This window comes from Vipera berus, assembly GCF_964194415.1.
Source record: "Vipera berus genome assembly, chromosome: Z".
NCBI classification, from domain to species: Eukaryota; Metazoa; Chordata; class Lepidosauria; order Squamata; family Viperidae; genus Vipera; species Vipera berus.
In genome coordinates, this window is record NC_138205.1 from 74,868,518 (window position 1) to 74,888,711 (window position 20,194).

At 36.3% G+C, this 20,194-nt stretch overlaps 1 protein-coding gene across 1 annotated transcript in view; it reads left to right on the top strand.

Annotated features, from left to right (window-relative positions):
- PDE1C (phosphodiesterase 1C) overlaps nucleotides 1–20,194 on the top strand; it is a gene marked incomplete at its 5' end in the record, with an annotated part of 265,881 nt that overhangs the window by 228,246 nt on the left and 17,441 nt on the right. Inside the window, 2 exons of the mRNA XM_081344420.1 lie at nucleotides 5,944–6,255; nucleotides 9,717–9,776. Of these exons, the coding sequence (XP_081200546.1) occupies nucleotides 5,944–6,255; nucleotides 9,717–9,776 (372 nt within the window). The remainder of the gene's footprint in view (nucleotides 1–5,943; nucleotides 6,256–9,716; nucleotides 9,777–20,194) is intronic.

A 20,194-nucleotide genomic window follows, 5' to 3' on the forward strand; every position in this document is an offset into this window, starting at 1 on the left:
AGGTTCCTGAAGATACTTGGAGGTTTCTGGTGAGAAGTTTGTATGAACCACAATTAAAATGATTTCAGTGGCTTCTATACTCAGTAACCCTGAGGAGCACTGCTAGATCACATCTTTCCATATCCAGCTCCTGCAGTGATACAGGAAAAGACATGAAGTGAAAGATTCACTACTTCCTGATAGATACTCAACCCAACCCTTTCAGTACTAGAGGAAAAGAATACTGTGGATAGATTTTTCTCTGTATTATGGAAATCAAGATAAATGTTTAGTAATAAATACTAATTCAAGGAAACTATGACTTCATGTAGAATATGCCGGTATTGGTTGACTTTTTGAGTATTTTGATTCCCATGAATCAAATCTTCTCTAAAATTAATTTGATTTATTGTTTGTGGTTTAGTTCAATTCTTTGAATTTTGTGAATTGGATTTATAGGATGCACAGTCTGTAACTTGGTTTATTTTTGCCTAGGAATTAAGTTTATTTATTTTATTTATTTATTTTATTACATTTATATACCGCCCTTTCCCGAAGGACTCAGGGCAGTTTACAGGGTGATTAAAAAACCAAGATACAAAAGTTAAAAACAAATTTTTTAAAAAATATATATTTGTCCCTGCATAAATAAAACCCCCAATTAAAATTAAGATTAATCCTCAGTTGATCATTATAGATACCCAATTCTCTTTCAGACAAAATAAACTTTAAATCTATGGATTTCTATGGTATATAGTTATTGTGGGACTTCCAAATGCTTTTCCTTAACATGCTGCAAATACATTTGAGTAGCTATTTTCTTTCTTCAGTTGGCTGAATAGTAGTTGTTGTGCTTTGTCTGATCCAGTAAGAATTTGAATTATTTTATTAATTCATTGTTGCAATAATTTGTTGCCCATTTTTGACCTAATATTCCTCATAAAGTAGTTAATAATGAATGTGACACTGTAAAGTAAAAATGTTGTATTATTGAAAAACAACACTACTACAGGGCAGCTGATAGACGTGCTTTTGTTAACAGTGTTCCTCTGGTTTCAAGGACCCTGATGTCATGTAGTGTACATGTCATGTAGTGTACATAGGGATGCCAGGAAATTTATAAGCATATTGTTAAGGTTTGTGGCCTCTTACATGCACAAAATGTTACTTTGTTTGTTTTGCTTTTTGGTCTCCAGATTCCACCCTAGCCTTCTCCATCACCATATTCTTGATTTTCTGACATCCTTATCAACTTTTTAAGAATTGACCCTAATAAAGAATGGAAAGAAAGAAATGAAAAAAAGCATGTTAACTACTTTTGGAATCCAAATCGGTAGTGAGATCCTATTCTGGCCTCTTCATTACTACCATTGTGCTGTCAAAATAATAGCCTTAAGATTGTATTGGCTGAAGTTTTTGAATCTCCAAACTTCAAATTATTTGAAACATTATGGATCCTCTCACTTACAACTATGTGAATTAGTCTGATAGCTGCTGGCAACTGTCAACTGCAACATAGCATTATGAATCAGCAAACATCAAAATATTATATGGCATTTGATTAAGAATCAGGATTATGATAATTATCTAGAACCATAAATACTTTAATGTAAGGTGCTCTACCCATGTACTTTAATGTAAAGTGTTCTAGCAACATGACATCATGGGAAAGTTCTGCATATGGGGTTTGTTTTTTTGTTTTTGTTTTACTCAGTGTCTTCCAATGCGTGGACAAAATTAGTGGGTTTATTGCAAACTCCTTCTGCTTATATGTCACTATTCAATAGAGGCAAATTAGGAATCTGAATAAACATATTCCCAAAAGAACAGAACACAGGCAAATAATAAACCTAATGCATGATGCAAGTTCACATTTAATTTTGATCACCTTCTCTCATTTTGTTTATATTAACACCAGCCTTCTCTAGTAGACAGGTTTTTTTTTGAGGACTACAAATTTATCAAAAGTTGTAAGTTAATTGCAAAACTTTTGCATACTGTCTTCAAGGGGCTTTCACTAGTTCATTTTTTATTGAAAATGTATTATGAATTTTGAATAGTCCACACCCCCAAATTATTGAAGAACTTTTTTTTTTGCTATCTCTGTCCATTGAACAGTGGCTTAGATATGGTGATTTGGAGCAGCATAGCTATGCCCATAGGGCAAAATTCTGGGTGTCACCAAACTCTTCCAGAAGTCTTCTGGATCTATATAATTTTGCCTTCCTTCCTTTCATGGGCAGCTTTTTTATGGTTACAGTTGCCACCTGTTATCCTCTCTCTAACTCAATCATTATGTGAGATAGAGCAGTGTAATCAACATAATTTACTGCTCTTCTGGTGAATTAGAAGAAAAAGAGAAAAAATGAAATAGCTTCTATACCACGATCTCCATGTGACATATGATCGAGGGATGTGACTAAGGGATTCAGCCTCTTTGTTGAGAAATTACATCAATTTTCCACAGGTGTAACTGTGCAATTTTCATAAAAATCAAGTTTATTATAAAGGAAAAAGTGATCAAATTAAAAAATATATATTTTTCTCCTTAAATATTAAGGTGCAACTCTTACTTGTTCAAAGAGAGAAGGACAGGGCTGCTTCAGAGCTGCTTCCCTATGAGCTAAAGAGGAAAAAAAATCTAAAAGAAGACACAGGATTCTGGTCAGAGCACAAATGGCTTCTGTATTATTCAGCTCAGAATGTTACTGAGCTCCAAACTTATCAAGAAAAAGTGACTACCCCAAGACTGTAAAGCTGAATTCAGGCATGGAATAAAAACATGTGATGATCATGGGAACTGATATAGTCCTATTGTCAACCCCTGGCTGAAAGGCCCAACCAAGCAAAACATCTTGGGTCGGGTTGAGGCTGGTGTGGTTACAATACCATCTTTGGCTCCAGCTGGAGTTCCACTGATAAATCCTGGCTTCTCCATTTCAGGCATCTTCCCATGAGTCTTCACCACACCCCTGGAGGCTTCCAGCGGGGCGTAGGGTCTCAGGACCCCTCAGTGGAATTTAATTTGTTTAGAGAGCTAGCTTAATGTCAACCCCTGGCTGAAAGGCCTAACCGGGCAAAACATCAGAGCCACTGTAAATGTCTAATGATTACTTTTATTGAACAGAATCAAACTGGTAGGGTCAATCTATGCCAGTCTATGTGGGTCCAGACTTGATTTAGGAAAAACGCCAGCTTTTCTGGGCTTCCTTAGAACATTGCCCTCAGCAGTGGGGATGGAGCTGAAGCCACTGCACTCACGGCCTGCAGCCTGGGTACTTCCCTGACTGCACTCTGTAGCTGTGCCTTGGTGGGAGTTGTCAACCCAAGCTGAGGATCAGGTGCTGGTGGTGGGCTGTAGGCTCTCTGCCCTGGATTAGGCTCTGGCAGGGAAGGTAACCCAGGCAGTGGGCTAACTGTCTCCCCATCATCACAGCAGCCGCTCCCACTAAGTGCTGGAGTGAAGGGATCGATTTTGGCCTTGGGGTCTGGTATCCAGCTGTGGAACTGACCCTCCTCTACAGACCTTCAGGCTGCTGAACTGCTGCCTCAGGTGCTCCACTGACTGGCTGCCGCACCTTGGCAGGTAGCACTCCCTGGATGCCATTCCCTCCAAGGCTTCATATCTCTACCACTCCATCCCCTTGGCTTCTTCGGACTGGGGGCAGTACAATCAGAACTCAGCTTCAACAGCTCTCCCTAACTCCTCTCTCCATCTCTTCAACTTGGGCCAGTTGAATGCTGCCTCTCCCCCCATCCGCTCTGGGGTTGGCTTGCACCATTCAACTCGCTGCTTGGGTCGGGTTGAGGCTGGTGTGGTTACAAAACCATCTTTGGCTCCAGCTGGAGTTCCACTGATAAATCCTGGCTTCTCCATTTCAGGCATCTTCCCATGAGTCTTCACCACCCCCCTGGAGGCTTCCAGCGGGGCGTAAGGTCTCAGGACCCCTCAGTGGAATTTAATTTGTTTAGAGAGCTAGCTTAATGTCAACCCCTGGCTGAAAGGCCTAACCGGGCAAAACATCAGAGCCATTGTAAATGTCTAATGATTACTTTTATTGAGCAGAATCAACTGGTAGGGTCAAAGGGAAGCTAGCTCTAAGGAAATGGTGGGAAGCAGTTAATTAAAAGAACAAAACTTTTCCCACCCCTCTCTGACAATGCAAGTCACATTGTCCAATTACTACACATCTTGTAGTAATTGTTATGAGAACAGACTTTAGTTTTGCTAATACAATTCTTCAGCAGCTCACGCTGACAAAGGACACCTGTAGATTCAAAGCTCTCTTTCCTTCCTCCCCCCTCTTTTGGCTAGTTAGAAGCACGCTGTGGTCCTAAAGGCAGTAGAGTTCGTAGCTTGACAACTATAGAATGACTCTTTATCTTTTAAAAGAACAAAGTGGTTTCTTTTCTCCTGAATATGTGGAATAAAATTGAGGCAATCTTCTCGGCATTTATGGGCATTATCTCTTTGAGCAATTGATAGTAGAGAATGCAATATTTAATCCAGATTAATTACAAATAAAATATTCTGAAAGTATCTTAACAATTCATCAGTGAATTCTTATAACCGGTATTATATTTTAGGTGAAGACGAGGCATGCTGTAATATTTCTCTATTAAAATATTTGTTTTTGTTTTTAATTTTTTTTCATAAGCAAATTCCTGCACATCGAGTCTATGATATATTATGATTGCAGTCCTTTCCATGTTTATTTTGGAAAGGGATGGCATAGTCCACAGGTCTGCAACCTGCGGCTCCAGAGCCACATGCGGCTCTTTCAGCCGTCTCCTGCGGCTCCCAGTCCTCTGCCATGTGCAGTCCAAAAAAAAAAAAGTGGGACTAAAAAAGTTCAACCAATCAATTCAAATATGCAGGGTAGGTGCATATCTCGCCTTGGCTCCACTCTTCAGTCAAACCCTGTTCTGCGCATGTATGTGCATGTACGCGCATGTGCACACATTTTTTGTGGCTCCCAGTTTTTCCTTTTGTGAGGGAACCGGTTCCGAGTGGCTCTTTCACTGTTTCAGGTTGCTGACCCCTGGCATAGTCAGTCAGGGACACACTGTGTTATTCCCCTGCAACATCTTTGCTCCATGACTATACTAGTTCCCTGTGCTTCTCCCAGTGCGATTGCAAGTACTGTTTCCCTATGTGGTGTAGAACCAGATTCCTTATGGTACTTCCTATCTCCAATCGCTTACGTTTATCACACATATATGACCAGATGAATGTGATCTGGGTCCCTTTCTATCATATCATATCATCTAATGGGTTCCACAGATATAATTTCACTGTTGCAGCATTTTCCTTATGGAACACCATTCTGCCTATATGCAGATAACCTTATTCCGTTGGTGGTCTGGAAAGCTGTAGAGATATGGCTATTCCCTCAGGCATTAGGCTAAAATATTAGATGATTGTAGGAATTTTGAGGATCTTGATAGCGTTGCATTAATGATATTCTATTTATTTTTAGTTGAATCTTTTGGTTTTGTTCCAATTTTAATTATGGTTACTTTCATGGATAGATAAATGTCTGCAATAGTTCTTCTTGGCTTATTTCTTCAACATCTAATATTCAATTTCTGAATGTAGAAGCTTCCCTTGTTTTTCATGAATAACTGAAACTGATATATATCCTTCCTAAATTATATGTCTAAATTGCTTATACATATTGCAAAGAGGTGAGTGGTATGCAAAATGTAACTTCGATGGTTAATAGTTCATATACCTTCATTTATGATGAGCAGAAATGGCATATGCCTATAACATAGTTTTAAGAAAGCAAGCAGTAGGCTTCAGCCAAGTGAGAGTAGCATTTCTTAATTCTTTTAGGCTTTATGTCATTTCCAGCAACTAAAAACAACGGAGATTTAACATTCTGATAATTCCATTACTCCTTTTTATACTCCCCTTCCCTGTCCCCATTTTTTTGTCCTTTGTTTTTGCTGAGGATACAGAAGAAAAAGCAAAGAAAGAAGCAGAGGAGAATTCTCAACAGGGTATAGATGACAAGAAAATGGAAGAAAATGAAGGAAAAAAAACATCTGAGGATAACATTACCATGAAGTCAGAGAAAAGTAAACAAGGGAATAAAGAGGGGAGTTCCGGCGATAGTAAGAGCACCGAAATCAATAAAACTAATATAAATGGGAGCCGCCCAACTGGTGGTGACAAACATGGATCTTCTCAAGGAAAAAATGTAACTGAGATGGAAAAGGGGGCAGAGTCAAAACGAACAGGCGAAGAGTCAAAACAGCAGGCACAGAATGGTAAGTGTTTCTGTCCTTTCATGGAAAAGTGAAATTTACTGGCAAATTCACTTATCACTTAGCTGCTTTAAGACTGGTAAATGAATTATTTAGTTGGATATTTACAGTATGTTAACTTTAAAGTAACACAGTACTGTAGTGATTAAGTATATTGATACTATTGATATTATTAATAGTGTACTGTTATCTTATAAATTGGATTACCCATTTTAGCAATTTTAGAAAAACAAAATTTGAATGGAGAACCCCAATCTGGTGCCCTCTAGAACTTTTTGAACTACAAGTGGGAATTCAAGAAATAGATGCAGCAATTCTACAGACAAGCAGATAAGAAGAACGTGATACATAACATCAATGTCTTTCAATGTATAACATTATCTTTTATTAAGTTTCTGCTGTCTTATTTTGGAAGAAAATTCCTGTTTTTGGGGATAGCTTCATCATTTCCTTCCAGAGTTGATTACACTTATCGTTTTACCATGTAGTCAACAGTACAGGATAACATTATATATCCCTCAGTTGATCCTATTCATTAAGGGATTCAGTTTGTGTATGTTCAAACAAGAATAGTCTTTTTGCCATAGGTTAAAATATATTTTAGCATGTTTCTATTTCTTTTTATCATAGATACTATTATTAGTTACCTATATATATATATATATATATATATATATATATATATATATATATATATATATATATAAAATGAATTTTTAGAATTTTTCCTTTGCAGTTTTTTTATCTTCATCTTTTGAAGACAAATATTAACAGCTCATTAATTCACCATTCTAATCAATGTAATATTTACCTTCAACATAATTTGAAATCGTAAGTTTCAGTTTTCTTATATGACATAAAGTGAATAATTTAGAGAACTGACACAGGTTAGTTTCTCACTTTCATACTAGCAACACTGTTAGCAACTCAGGCTGTGCTGAACATTTTTCTTTTTTTTTTATAGGAAGGTGCAGAAGGATAAAAAAATAAAATTGCCTGCCTGTTTACTCATTTCATTGCTTATCTCTTAGTCATGATAGGTTTAGGATTTTATTTTATTTTATTTGGAGCCATATCTATATGGGCTGCCCTAATCAGTAGGGATCACTTAATATTAAATAACCAATAGATTCTGGCCATTTAACAATATTACATAAACAACTCAATATGAGAGTGTTCTACATGTCTATATTTATATCTGTGTGTCACTGTATTGCTATCCATATATATATGAGTAACAGAAAAGAATAAGTGCCATAAGGATCAAGTTTGTTCCTATGATCTGAACACTCATATTGAGTTCATCTACATAAATAGTACAGGACCCCCTGTTATGTAAACCAATTTTTGAATGATTTGGAAAGAAAGGCAGCATTGGTACTGCCTATGTTTTGGTGCCCTAGGCCAGTGCCTATTCAATCTTAGCCTGGAGCTGGCCCTGGTCATCAATGTAGTGCAATCAACTGAAAAATAATCCTATCACACACAGAAATATAAACAGCTCAGATCTCTTAACCTTTTATATGATATCATAGGGATTTGTTCCTAACCATCATAGTGCCAAAGTGACAAAAGATGCCTTATAATGTCAAGCTGTTCTTTTACATTTCATCTCTGCATTGCATACACATTTCAAATTTGTGTTATGCTGTGAAATAATTTTCATCATGTGCTTCCTTTTGTTCCCCCATCCCAAGCTGCTGACTATAGATGATCAAGCACACTGCACAAAGTGAAGTGGTAGCACCTAACTGATCTTGAAAAGCCAAGTAGAATTGAACCTCACATTAGTGCTTAGATGGAGTATCATCAAAAAAATTCAACTTATCTCCTACATTAGAAAGTTTGTTTTTTTAAAAAAATCATTACTATGATTTATTTAATTATAGAATAGTTAGCAAATCTGGGCTTAATCAAGGATAGACACTTTTTGTGCCTCCAGGAGCTGTAGGAATAATGTGCTGATGGAGATGGAGCAGATGTTTTTCCCCCTTGCCCTATTGATTTTTTCACTGCCCTATTTTCAGTGGCAGTGTATGGTATTAAACCTAGGCTATGTATTACACTAACAATTTGAAACAGAACAATACAGAACAATACAAACATCCAAAGAATGGTCAGTGGTCATTCCACAAATGCTCTGCTATCTGCTCTAGTCCAAAGTCTGGAGAAAGAGCCAGATTGTAAAGGCTCATATAAATAACACCTGGAAAAGGGTCATATGTTTCTCTGGAGAGGTTTTGTCCAGAGCTGCTTCCAAGGTCCCACCAGATGAATTGTTTAATAGATGGTTCAGAACTATGAGCCTTACACCCACCTACCTACCTACCTACCTTCCTTCCTTCCTTCCTTCCTTCCTTCCTTCCTTCCTTCCTTCCTTCCTTCCTTCCTTCCATCCTTCCTTCCATCCTCCCTCCCTCCCTCCCTCCCTCCCTCCCATCCATTTAGGAGGTACTATTGCCAGTTCAGCAATGGAATCTAGTAATTTAGACAGGGATGTGACTGCCTAGCAGGAAAACAGTATAACAGTAACAAATCTACCGGTAATTGGTCCTTAGAGTCTATCTTTAGCCAAAGAATCTCACATCTCGTTATATAAGGAGCCATGGTGGTACAGTGGTTAGAATGCAGTATTGCAGGTTACCTCTGCCCACAGCCTGGAATTCAATTCTGGCTCAAGGCAGACTTAGCCTTCCATCCTTCTGAGATCAGGACCCAGATTATTGGTGCAATATGCTGACATTGCAAACTGCTTAGAGGGGGCTGCAAAGTACTGTTGCTATTGCTATCTGTGGAACCATCGATGACCTGCTGTACTTTCCTGGTCACACAGCTCATACCAAATTCAGAACTCAGGTAGACATATCTCTGAAGAGGCTACTCAGCCCTCCAGACCCTGCTCCCTAGCCCACTCAAATCTTAGTGATACATGCCAGGACAGCTGTCTAAACCACAATGTCATTTATAATAATGGCCTTATATTTATAAAGAGGATTAAGGTACAAAATAGCTTTATTAAATTTTGATAAGGATTAAAATGTAAGAACCTTCTGATGAAAAAAAAATAAAAAAAATTGATCAAATCTTTGGGTTGACAGGTAGGTTTGAAAATTGCAGGCAAACAGATTGCTTTTTCTTGCCTCAATATGCGAATTAAGCCTCAGAATGAGTGATGCTATATGTGTGCACATGTATGTGTGTGTAGGTGTATAATCTTCATGTATGTATTGTTCTAATGTAGTCTTAGAATGTATAAAAAAGTTAATAGTGCAATATTTCTGAATGAAATTCTCCCTTCCATATTGCATTGTTCACACATTCTTTAATCTCCCAGTCAATTGGTCACACTAGTAACAAAAACATTATGTATACTTTGTTTACTCTGTTCTCTGCTTTTATTTTAGTTGCTTGAGAGACATTTTATATCACTTAAGTTTCCCCTTCATATGATTTCTAACTTCCAGGTGAATTAAAGGATCATAGTAAGAAGTCAGAAAAGGATCAGGGAAATGAGACAAAGGAGGGTAAGCAACAAATATTTACTTCTATTTCTTCCTCAATGTATGTACATCCAGCAGGCAATCTTATTGACTTATGAGCTGGTTTGGATCAGTAACAAAATGCACAGAGATATTTCTATAAGCAAAGCCAAAGACTTTTTCATAAGAGCTATATAAATTTTATGAAAATAAAATGACCTGTTTTGTTTATTATTCGTTGAAGATTAATTCTCCCATATAGCTACAAAAGAAACATGAACAATACATTGAAATTTCCCAGTGAACTTTTGTGTTCATTTGGATGAATAATAGATACATGAAATAAATTCAGTTGAAGTATGATAAAACTAAAACAATATTTATAATCAGCTCTAAAACATGAAGGCTCTTACCTTGAAATTTCTACATGGAACATAAGAAATCTGATTTAGATAATTTTAAGAGAAACTGCTTAAATACTGCTGATCCATCAGTCTTGGCCTCCGCAAACAGCACCTTACGCCCATTTGCTCTTTTAGAAAAAAAAGTTTTATCTGTTGCAAATCTAATATTTGTATTTTTAGGTAGCTTTTACTGTAGGAACCAAATTGCCATATTTCATATTGGATCCTTAAGAAATTAATACATCTATTAATTTAAAAACAGCTGGTATTTCCTCTGAAAATTATTACCACGCATTGTTTTATACTTTTGATTTCAAATACTATTTGTTTGTAAATTCTCTTACTAAATACTATTAGCTCCAGTTGTGATAGGAAAGTGCACATTGGGGCTATATATATTCAAATATACAGTATTCACTAGTTCAAGATTCTACATTGGGGTAGGGAACAATAGCCCTTTTATGACTTGTGGAATTCAACTCTCAGAATTCTGGGAATTGAAGTCCACAAGTTATAAAGGGGCCATCGTTCCCTACTCTGGTCTACAGTACATCTTAAGAATTATAGAAGTGCCTTATGAGGTCAAACATGGCATAATTCATATTTTTTATGAGAAGAGAAAGGAGAGGAGATCTGTATCCAGTTCCTACTAGGCAAAGATGGGTTTGCCCTTTCTGTAGCCCATCTGCCCTGCTATTTCATTAAGAGAAAATTGCAATGGAGCCAGTGAAAACATTTCTTCTAATGGCAATAGCCAGCAGACACCTGAGTCAGATTAGAACCATACAGGCAAAAAGAATTAACATCTCTTCATTTAATGCAGCTCAATCTCTCTCACATTTTTCAGATATAATATTCATGAAGTTGTTAGTTGCTTTAATGAAATCATTCTTAGTTTAGTTCAGAAGTGGTAGAAACTATTTTATAGCAAACAGGACAAGAATTTGAAATATCCACAACTGTTGGAGATAAATCCATCCTTCTGTGGTGCCAATGCACTCTGTGCTTTCAACATCAATATCATTTACATACCTTGGACATCATGGGTGGCAGAAGGGGGGAGAAATTAGTAACCAATGCAATGTTCAAATTAGTTATTATTCATCTTATGATTATTTATTAAGTATTGTAACTCTTTCATATATGACAACTATTTCCCATATAAATATGTATTTGTTAAGTGTTTGTTAAGTATTTAAAATACCTTGCTAGGCCCCAAACATGGGTCAAATCTTATTTCCTGTTTCAGTCTAACCCAAGGCCATCCATAGGCAGTAGTCACAACAGTGACAGCTCATATTTGTATAAATTTTTTGGATTGCTAACAAAGAATTAAAGGGAGACTAATATGGCCATTTCAAACTTATTTGTTCTCATCAGTTAGCCATACCCTTCTGAGATTCGAACCTGGGCCGATTGCACATTAGGCAATTGTTCTAACCTTTAGGCCACTGGCTCTTTCTCGCTTTGTTAGCTGAGAAGCAAGGGAGGTATGTGTTAAGTATTTAGAATACCTTGCTAGGCTCCAAACATGTATTTACATAATATGTATTTACATATGCATTATATGATGGCATGGCATGGTGGCTCAGTGGTTAAGACACTGGGCTTGTTGGCTGGAAAGCTGGCAGCCCAGGTTTGAGACCTGAGCACCATGCAACAGGGTGAGCTCTCAACCTTGCACCAGCTCCTGCCAACTTAACAGTTTGAAAACAAGCAGATGTGAGTAGATAAATAGGTATCACTTTGGTGGGAACATGACAGTGGTCCATGTTGTCATGCAGGCCACAAGACCGTGGAAACCTCTTTGGTCAGCGCTGCCTCAGTGGCCTTGAAAGGGAGATTAACACTGCCCCCTATAGTTGGCAATGACTAGAGAGGCTACCTTTACCTTTATTTTTTACATTATATAAATAATAATTTGACACAAACTTCCATTTTGGATCGTCATTATACTAAACTAATATGTTCTTTTTTGCTGCTGTGGAATTGACAGCCAATGATCAATGACTAGAGATTAAGCTAAGAATAATATTTGTATATTTTAATAATTTGAGATATATTCCTTTGATACATGTAGAAGTTCATTAGAACTAATTTCTCAGATAATACAGAAAGTGATAGGAGTGTTCTCATGTGCACATCTGAAGGCTATCACAATTCCTCTGGCTGGTTAGCTAGATGCCATGAAGTCAGACATGACTGCAAAGTGAAATGCTCATACTCATGACCATCTTTAATAACAATGTATAGTTCTTTAAAAAGTACTCTAGTAGCGTCTTTGATTCTGTCCACCTCTTTTGTTTGTTGTGTTTCCCCCGTTTCCCTTCTCTCAGCCTTGCCAGGTATATAATGATTTTTCTAGATGGATTTATATCACATGCCCAAAATATATGTGTTTCTATTCCAATAGTTTTTAATCTCAAGGGGGTCATCTACTTTATGTAGTACATGACCAATTTGACTGGTGTTTTTTGCACTCTTGGTAATTCTGAATCCGTAATTCAGAGGCATTTCTTTTTTTGTCTCTTACTCTTTATAATATCTGCATTTTACAGTTATGTATTCCTCCAGGGGAAAAAGTAGATATTACTTTAAACACTCTGAGGTTTTTTAATAGTAAATTTTTTTTATGATTAATACATTCTTCAATACAAATTCATTTTGACCCCAAGAAAACCAGGCTAATAACAATTCAGCTAATTCTGGTAATTCAAAACATTATGGGGAATTTAAAACATATTACCCTGTTGCTGGTTCATAATCCTAGCTTTCAGAAAGGGAGTAAGGGTAAGGTATAGGTTCCTTTCCTCAATGAAATAAAAGAATTGTTTTGATGTCTTTAGGAACATTATTATTTATCCTTGGACAATAGGGAGGCAGGAGGGGGGAGGAATATGTAGCTGGATATACAAAAAATAAAATGAGTAAAACAATTAACATTTATTCACCACATTTTTCCTACTTTTTACATCAACCCTGTTAATCATCTATATGAACAGAATATAAATTTGAAGCTTGCTCTGAATCAGAAATGTAATTCCCACCCACCCAGCCACTCACCATTCATTTTGTTTTGGTTCTGTTCACTGGCCATCATTCAATATTATTTGCTCCTGATTGTCTTTTGGAGTGTTTAACCCACAGGAAATCTAATCAATAATAGAACACCAAGCTCATGCTGTAAGAAGCCAGATTGAATAGCTAAACAAACACCCATAGGGTGAATATTACACATTCAATCTGTTTAAATAGCCTTGATGAATAATGGCCGTATGTGCAGAAGGCAGAAGAAGCAAGCATATGAACTTGCTGGGGAAGGAATTTTAAGCAAATTGACTGAATTTGTACTTCCTAGAGTAATATGCAAGATAAAGCATTGTTGTCCATTACATTACAATTATCCTCAAATTTTGCTTGAAAATGTTTATAGAAATATTTATTTGAAGGAGAGGTATGTATGAAAAAAGATATTAGAGGAGGACACTTTTGCAAATATATATAATATTTAAATCAGTGTTTCTCACCTATTCTTGAGGTTTTAAGATGTGTGGACTCTTACAATTTCCCAGAATTCTTTAGCTAGCAATTCCTCAAGTCCATGTTTTAAAAGCACTGAGATTCAGAAACGCTGATTTTAGGTTACAATTTAAATTAACATTTCAATGATTTTTTTCAAAATAAAATAAAATGGAGTACAATAATCTTATAATAGATGGGAAGACAAATCACCCAGATTTGTACTCTTACTTCAGAATTTTTTTTTAAAAAATATTTCAAGTTATTTCTGTCCAGATAATGAAAAATTTGCACATTTTTCTAAATTCTTATAACAAACTAAAAATCTCATTCTCTGTTTCAAATGACCAGCCTGCTATATAGTTATGAAAGAGCAATTTCTTGTGCTTTTGAAAAAAGGCAGCTGTAAATAGCCCCTCAAATTTATTGACCTCAAAGTGCAGAATAAATTCACACACTAAAAACTATAGGCAAGGGGCAACTATTTTCCCTTTCTCCTATACTGGGTTGTTTTTAAGAACTTAGGTTCTCACCTGACTATAAAAACTATTTGGAAAATTCTTCTACCCCAACAAGATGCTCAATAATCCCTAATGAGAAAGCATATGAGGCCCAGATAAAAAGTGATTAATTCATCTCTACTTTTAATTTAATCTTCTTATATGGCACTTAGGGACGCGGTGGCTCAGTGGGTTAGGATGCTGAGCTTGTCGATCAGAAGGTCGGCAGTTTGGCGGGTCGAATCCCAAGTGCCGCGTAGCAGAGTGAGCGCCTGTTACTCGTCCCAGCTTCTGCCCACCTAGCAGTTCGAAAGCCCGTAAAAATGCAAGTAGAAAAATAGGGACCACTACAGTGGGAAGGCAACAGCGTTCCGTGCGCCTTTGGCGTCTAGTCATGCTGGCCACATGTCCACGGAGATGTCCTCGGACAAGCGCTGGCTCTTCGGCTTTGAAACGGAGATGAGCACCGGCCCCTAGAGTTGGAAACGACTAGCACGCATGTGCGGGGGAACTTTATATGGCACTTACACTATCTTACTTTCAAGAAAACAGAGTGGATATGGGAGAGAACTGGAACAAGCTGCTCCCTTTCCTTCCTGAAATTAGTTATCCCAATTTTTAATGGGATTTTTCTATTTCAGTTTGATTGCATGAGGCTAATATGATTAGAGAAAATACAGCCAGGAAGAAAATGTGCTCATGAGGTGATAGAGGTCCTATTTCCAGTGACACACATAAAGCCATAAATGTTATTGGCTCATTGCTGGAATAAAATCATAGTTGTTCATAAGACAACGGGTCAGAAGCCTTTATTTAGTATTGAACAGTTAGCAAATAATGTCTTTCATATATATCTATATTTTGAGATAGTTAAAAACAAGCTAGAATATATATTTATCTTAGGAAAGGCTTCCACCTAGTGGTCAAAATAATTGTCATAGTTACAAACATAGTCTGCTTATTACTTTAAATCTTGTATCCTGTATTCTTATTTTTATTGCCCTGTACACCGCCCTGAGTCCTTCAGGAGAAGGGCGGTATATAAATCAAATAAATAAATAAATTAGGAGACTGGTTTTGGATCCTCATTGGTTCCAAATTTGTACAAGAATAAACATGATTTGCTTGCCCAAATTCTTTTCTAAGGGTGTTTTAAAGATATTGTTTATAACACTATTGGATGTTATCAAAGAATTCCACATTAATAGAAGTATATTGTGTTTTGGATTGGAGTTGCAAATTTAGGAAGAATTCTGGCTAATAGATTATCAGCAACATCAATAACTGAACAGTTTCCATTTGGTTTTCAGAATTAAATGAATTAAAATCAACTCAAGAGCAAAATACCTCTAAGAGATTATTGTACATTATTGTTATTACTAATAATGCATCCATTCTGATGCTGAACAAGAACTGCTGGTGGAAAAAGAAAAAAGTTTTATTTTCATCTTTTAAACTTTTTTCTACTCTCTTTAGCTTTGTAAGTGGAAAATCTTTTTATTGATCTTTAGAATGGAATTGAACTTCCATGTTGATCTCTGAAAGTTTTAAAGACAATTTATAGGGAAATATGGTTGCTTTCACACTAATGCTGGACTGGATATAACGAGAATGTTCTATCCAAGGTCATACATTGAAAAACACAGAATAATAAAATAATGTATACCATTTATTACTCCATGAAGGAGGACTGTGGACTTTGGAATGTCAAAAAAGAAAATCAAAATAGTAACTACAATCAGACAACTAAAGCCACTATCTTTACTTTTTTTTAAAATTGCCACCTTGGGAACATCACTATCCTGCAGGCCTACTATTGATACATAGCCTCAATTCAAGAGCCCACTGAGACACCACAATGAATCCCTTTTTTAGTTACTGTTTCTCTTTAAGCTAGCAGTTCAGCATCCTCTTCCAAATAAGAGGACAGACAGCTGATGTTTTCTCAGAGAAATACTTATTATGGTCGGCTGTGCTTAGAAAGAGGCTTGTACTGTAAATGGTTCAGATTTTCTTCTACCCAAGTAAATTAACATGAGGACCAAACCTGAAACTGAAATTGAACCGAGACATTTATTTATTGTGCTTTCTGCTTACATATTGTGAGATTAATTTCAGCTATTAATAAGACCCAGGATTCAGTTCATCTGACCTCTTCATACTTGCCCTTCATAATCTCTTGACCCTGAGGGGGAAAAGATCTCCAGAGACAATAACTTTAGGCAATTGAAAGTTTACAAATTATGTGCAAATTTTAATGTTTTCTGGTGAAGAGTTCCTGAGCATCTTGTAGTTATTTTGCAATCTTTAAATTACTCTAACAAAGCTATTGGTCTAATGAATCTATAGACTTTAGGTCTCATTATAAAACTTGGTGGAAAAACATTACAAGGTATCAAGAGATTATACATAAATCCACAAAGTAAGTAGTTTGCAATAATTTTACCTAGCTGCTGAGATTGTGGGGAAAAAAGCTAGATTCCTGTGGTGGATGCAAAGGTATCTCCTTTGTATTATTTTGTCCCCAAAATAAAGGCATTTTGCTGGTGTGAACTAAGTTAGCATGAAAGACATGTGATTGCCCCCCCTCCCAAAACGGCCTCATTATTGTTTTCTCCATGTCACCTAGAAATGATAAAAGTAACTAAAAATATGTCTTCCAAACTATATACTCAGAACCAGATTACAAGGAATGGGCAAGCTTCAGCTGTTACACTGTCAAGCTTTTTACATCTATTATATACCAAGGTGATTTCCATTTGAAAGAATGATATCTTCTTACTTCCAGTGGTGGTAGAAGAAGACGGCAACTCCGACATTGTCACTGCAGAAAAAAGAGGATTCTTAATGGGGAAAATAGCATTTTATCCATTTAAGCTGGAGTCAGAATATTATTCAAAGCACTAACATTCTATTGCATTTCCTGCAACCTGTTTTGGGGGACTATGCTCCAGTGAATTTCATGATGCTCACTTTGGAATAAATAAATATTAGTGTTTGCTATCTACTTTGTTCTTTGAAAATTAAACTACAGAGTGTTTTGGGGCACAGATGAGGCTCCTGTCTGCAATGCTTGAAAACAGTGATATGATCACATGAAAAAAACAGAACTACTTCAAGGAGTTGCAGACATCCCTGTGTAGTCCAAATTTGCAATTGAATCCAAAGTGCTCACAACTCTAATAAATATAGGATTATTAAAATCACCCAAGATATATAAAAATAACTATGTTTCTAGGATCCTCTTCGTCAGGTCCAGTTCCCAGAGATGACACAGTAAGATCCACTTGAGCCCAGTACTCTATCTGCTTATGCCTACCTGACAGACACTTGCCAGACTAAAGCTATATAACCTTCTAAACTGGAAGTTTCCAAGATGTGGCTACCTTGAATCTTTTCTTCTACCTACCATCTAGTTCAGGACTGTGCAGTCGCTTGTTTGGGGCTTCTCTCTCTGTAGTGTTCAACCTCCTCCTTAATAAGCTACAGAACAACCATTGACATTCCTCCCACCCTACTTCTTCAACTGCAAAGTCCTTGCACCTTTGTGAGCTAAAGATTGGAAAAACATGCCTAAACAGTAAAATTGAATATGTGATTATTTAGTATAATACTTGGTCTTCTGTCTAAATGGTAAATTAAGTAATATAATATATGGCAGTTCTTAAAACACTAGCCTAGCTCTTTATCAAGTATGGGTTGCCTTGCTGGAAATTATAATATCCATTATCAGTATTTTTTTTTTATTTTAATTCCATTTATATCCCGCCCTTCTCCGAAGACTCAGGGCGGCTTACAAGCTTAGCAGTAGCCTTCATTCTATGTATATGCCTGCTTATAGTAAACTAGATGTTGCAAATATATGCTTTGCAACATAGTAAACTAGATGTTGCAAATATATGCTTTGAATGGAATGGGCAGGATGGCTGTTGATTTTCTTTTTGTTCAATTAACATTTTACTTTATCAAAATCCTCCTGCTCCTTAACAGGGAACATGTTTTTAGTTCTGTAATAATGAAGTTCTTATCCATTCAGGATTAAACATCTCATTTAAGAATTTAATGCTAAACTCTAAACTTCCCCTTTAGGAACCTGGTGCTAAAAACTGAAACTAGATGTTTAATCATTCCAATTTGTTGCCATATTATAGAAGAAAGCACAATACCAGAAAAAAAGCAAAGATACTTTTACAATAAGGCAAAACCTGTTCAAAAAGGAAGCAAATTGCATATTTTCCTCTAAGCACCAGAGCTAATTGGAATTCAGAGTACCTATATACTTACTGAATGTAACTACTACTGAATGTAATCAAAGCTGGGGATACAGCCCAACACAGCCAGAGGGCATCAAATTATAAGACGTTATGGCAATAACCACGAAGAATGTCATCCTGTTTTGTACAACTTTGTGTCTGATGCAGCTTCCAAGTCAGTCCTTCTGTTACAAAAAGATACAGAATTTGTTCCTCAAGGAAATACTTGAAATATCTCAGCTTCTTGTCTAATTTTTAAGGAAGCATTGTGCCTCAGTTATATATCATCTTTGCTGAAGGAATTTCTAGGTTCAATAAATAGAAATAGAGAAACTTCCTTTTCAAATACAGGAGATAACATGGAGCAAGATGAGGATAGTCTGATGTGATTTAAATCAGTTTTTTATATACCTGTGTAAGTTAATTTGAGCTATTAGGTGCATAACTAAAAAAACAAGCATGGCTCAAATTAGTGGCAACTTTAATAATCATTTAGATTATTGTTTTTATTTTAATAGCAGGAACAAAGTGACAAATATAGCAAATTCCAAAAAATAAAAGAACAGGAAGTGGCAACATATTTTTTTAATTAGGGTTCCTGACTGCTATTAGTAATTGTATCATCTAGACTAGTTAGTTCCCTTCCTCCTGGCTCTGCCCCGCATATAAAAACTGTTAGTAATCTGTGAGTATGCTCAATCTTCATTTTCATGTTCGGAAAGCTCTTTTCCAAAGTTTTGTAAGTATTTCTGGAAACTATGCATATAGCTCCCTCTTTGGCAGAATTGGGCACTCTGGGAAGGAATTTTCTTCGAGCAGTAGGACAGTGTGATATTTAAAAAGAATATTGTTTATTTTTCTTTCAATTCTTTTTTTACATTTATTGGATAGTAGGGAGGAACATTGACAACTTTCTTTCTCTCTTTCTCTCTCTCTTTTTTTCCAGATACAGAAGAGTAAAAAACAAAACAAAACACATATGTAATCAAAAAGGGACTTCAAGTTTCTTTCATCATTTTAATTCATCTTCACTCTCCTACTCCCTCCACAAAGGCCAATTTCTGAAGGGCCTTATGCAGCTTTCCAAGCCTCAACTTCTGTCCGCCTCCCACTAGCAACTTTGCATTAATGGCTGGGTGGTGGGCATATCTTACAAGATTTTTTTCCACTTAAGGTGGAAAAATAAATGAATTCCCTCTAGCAAAATGACTACTCTTTTTGGACTTGCAGAACAAGCAGAGGTGATGGTCACATGAGTGCCAGCTTGCGAACAATATTCTGAGGTGACGAAGCAGAGAACTGACACATTCATGGAAAAAAAAGCCTTGAAAACCATTGTTATTTTAATGACCAAAGAAAGGGGAAAAAGAAGAAGAAGAGGCATTGAACTGTCTATCAATATGAGCAATGGGTTTTGTTTTGTTTTTTTACAAAAAGAAATCTGGCTATTTTACCAATAAGTGAATTATTAAATTCCTAGACAGCTTTATAGGTATTTTTTAAAGAGTCTATAGATTTTATTTGCTTGATATTTGGTTTCTACTTTGAATGCCATTTATTTGGTTCATTATTTTGTTTTTTAGCATTTATTGATGAAAGAATGTTTCTGAAACAGTGAATGTGCTGTCTGCTTGTCTTCTGAACAACTCATTCTTCTTTTTTTTTTTTTAAAAAAAAAGGCTACATCTGCCCTTTAAATTGATTTGAATAACACTAAAAAGTGGTAATGTCTTTTTCAAATTGAGTTCAACTCCCAAATCTAGGATATCCTCAGGGAACTGTCAAAA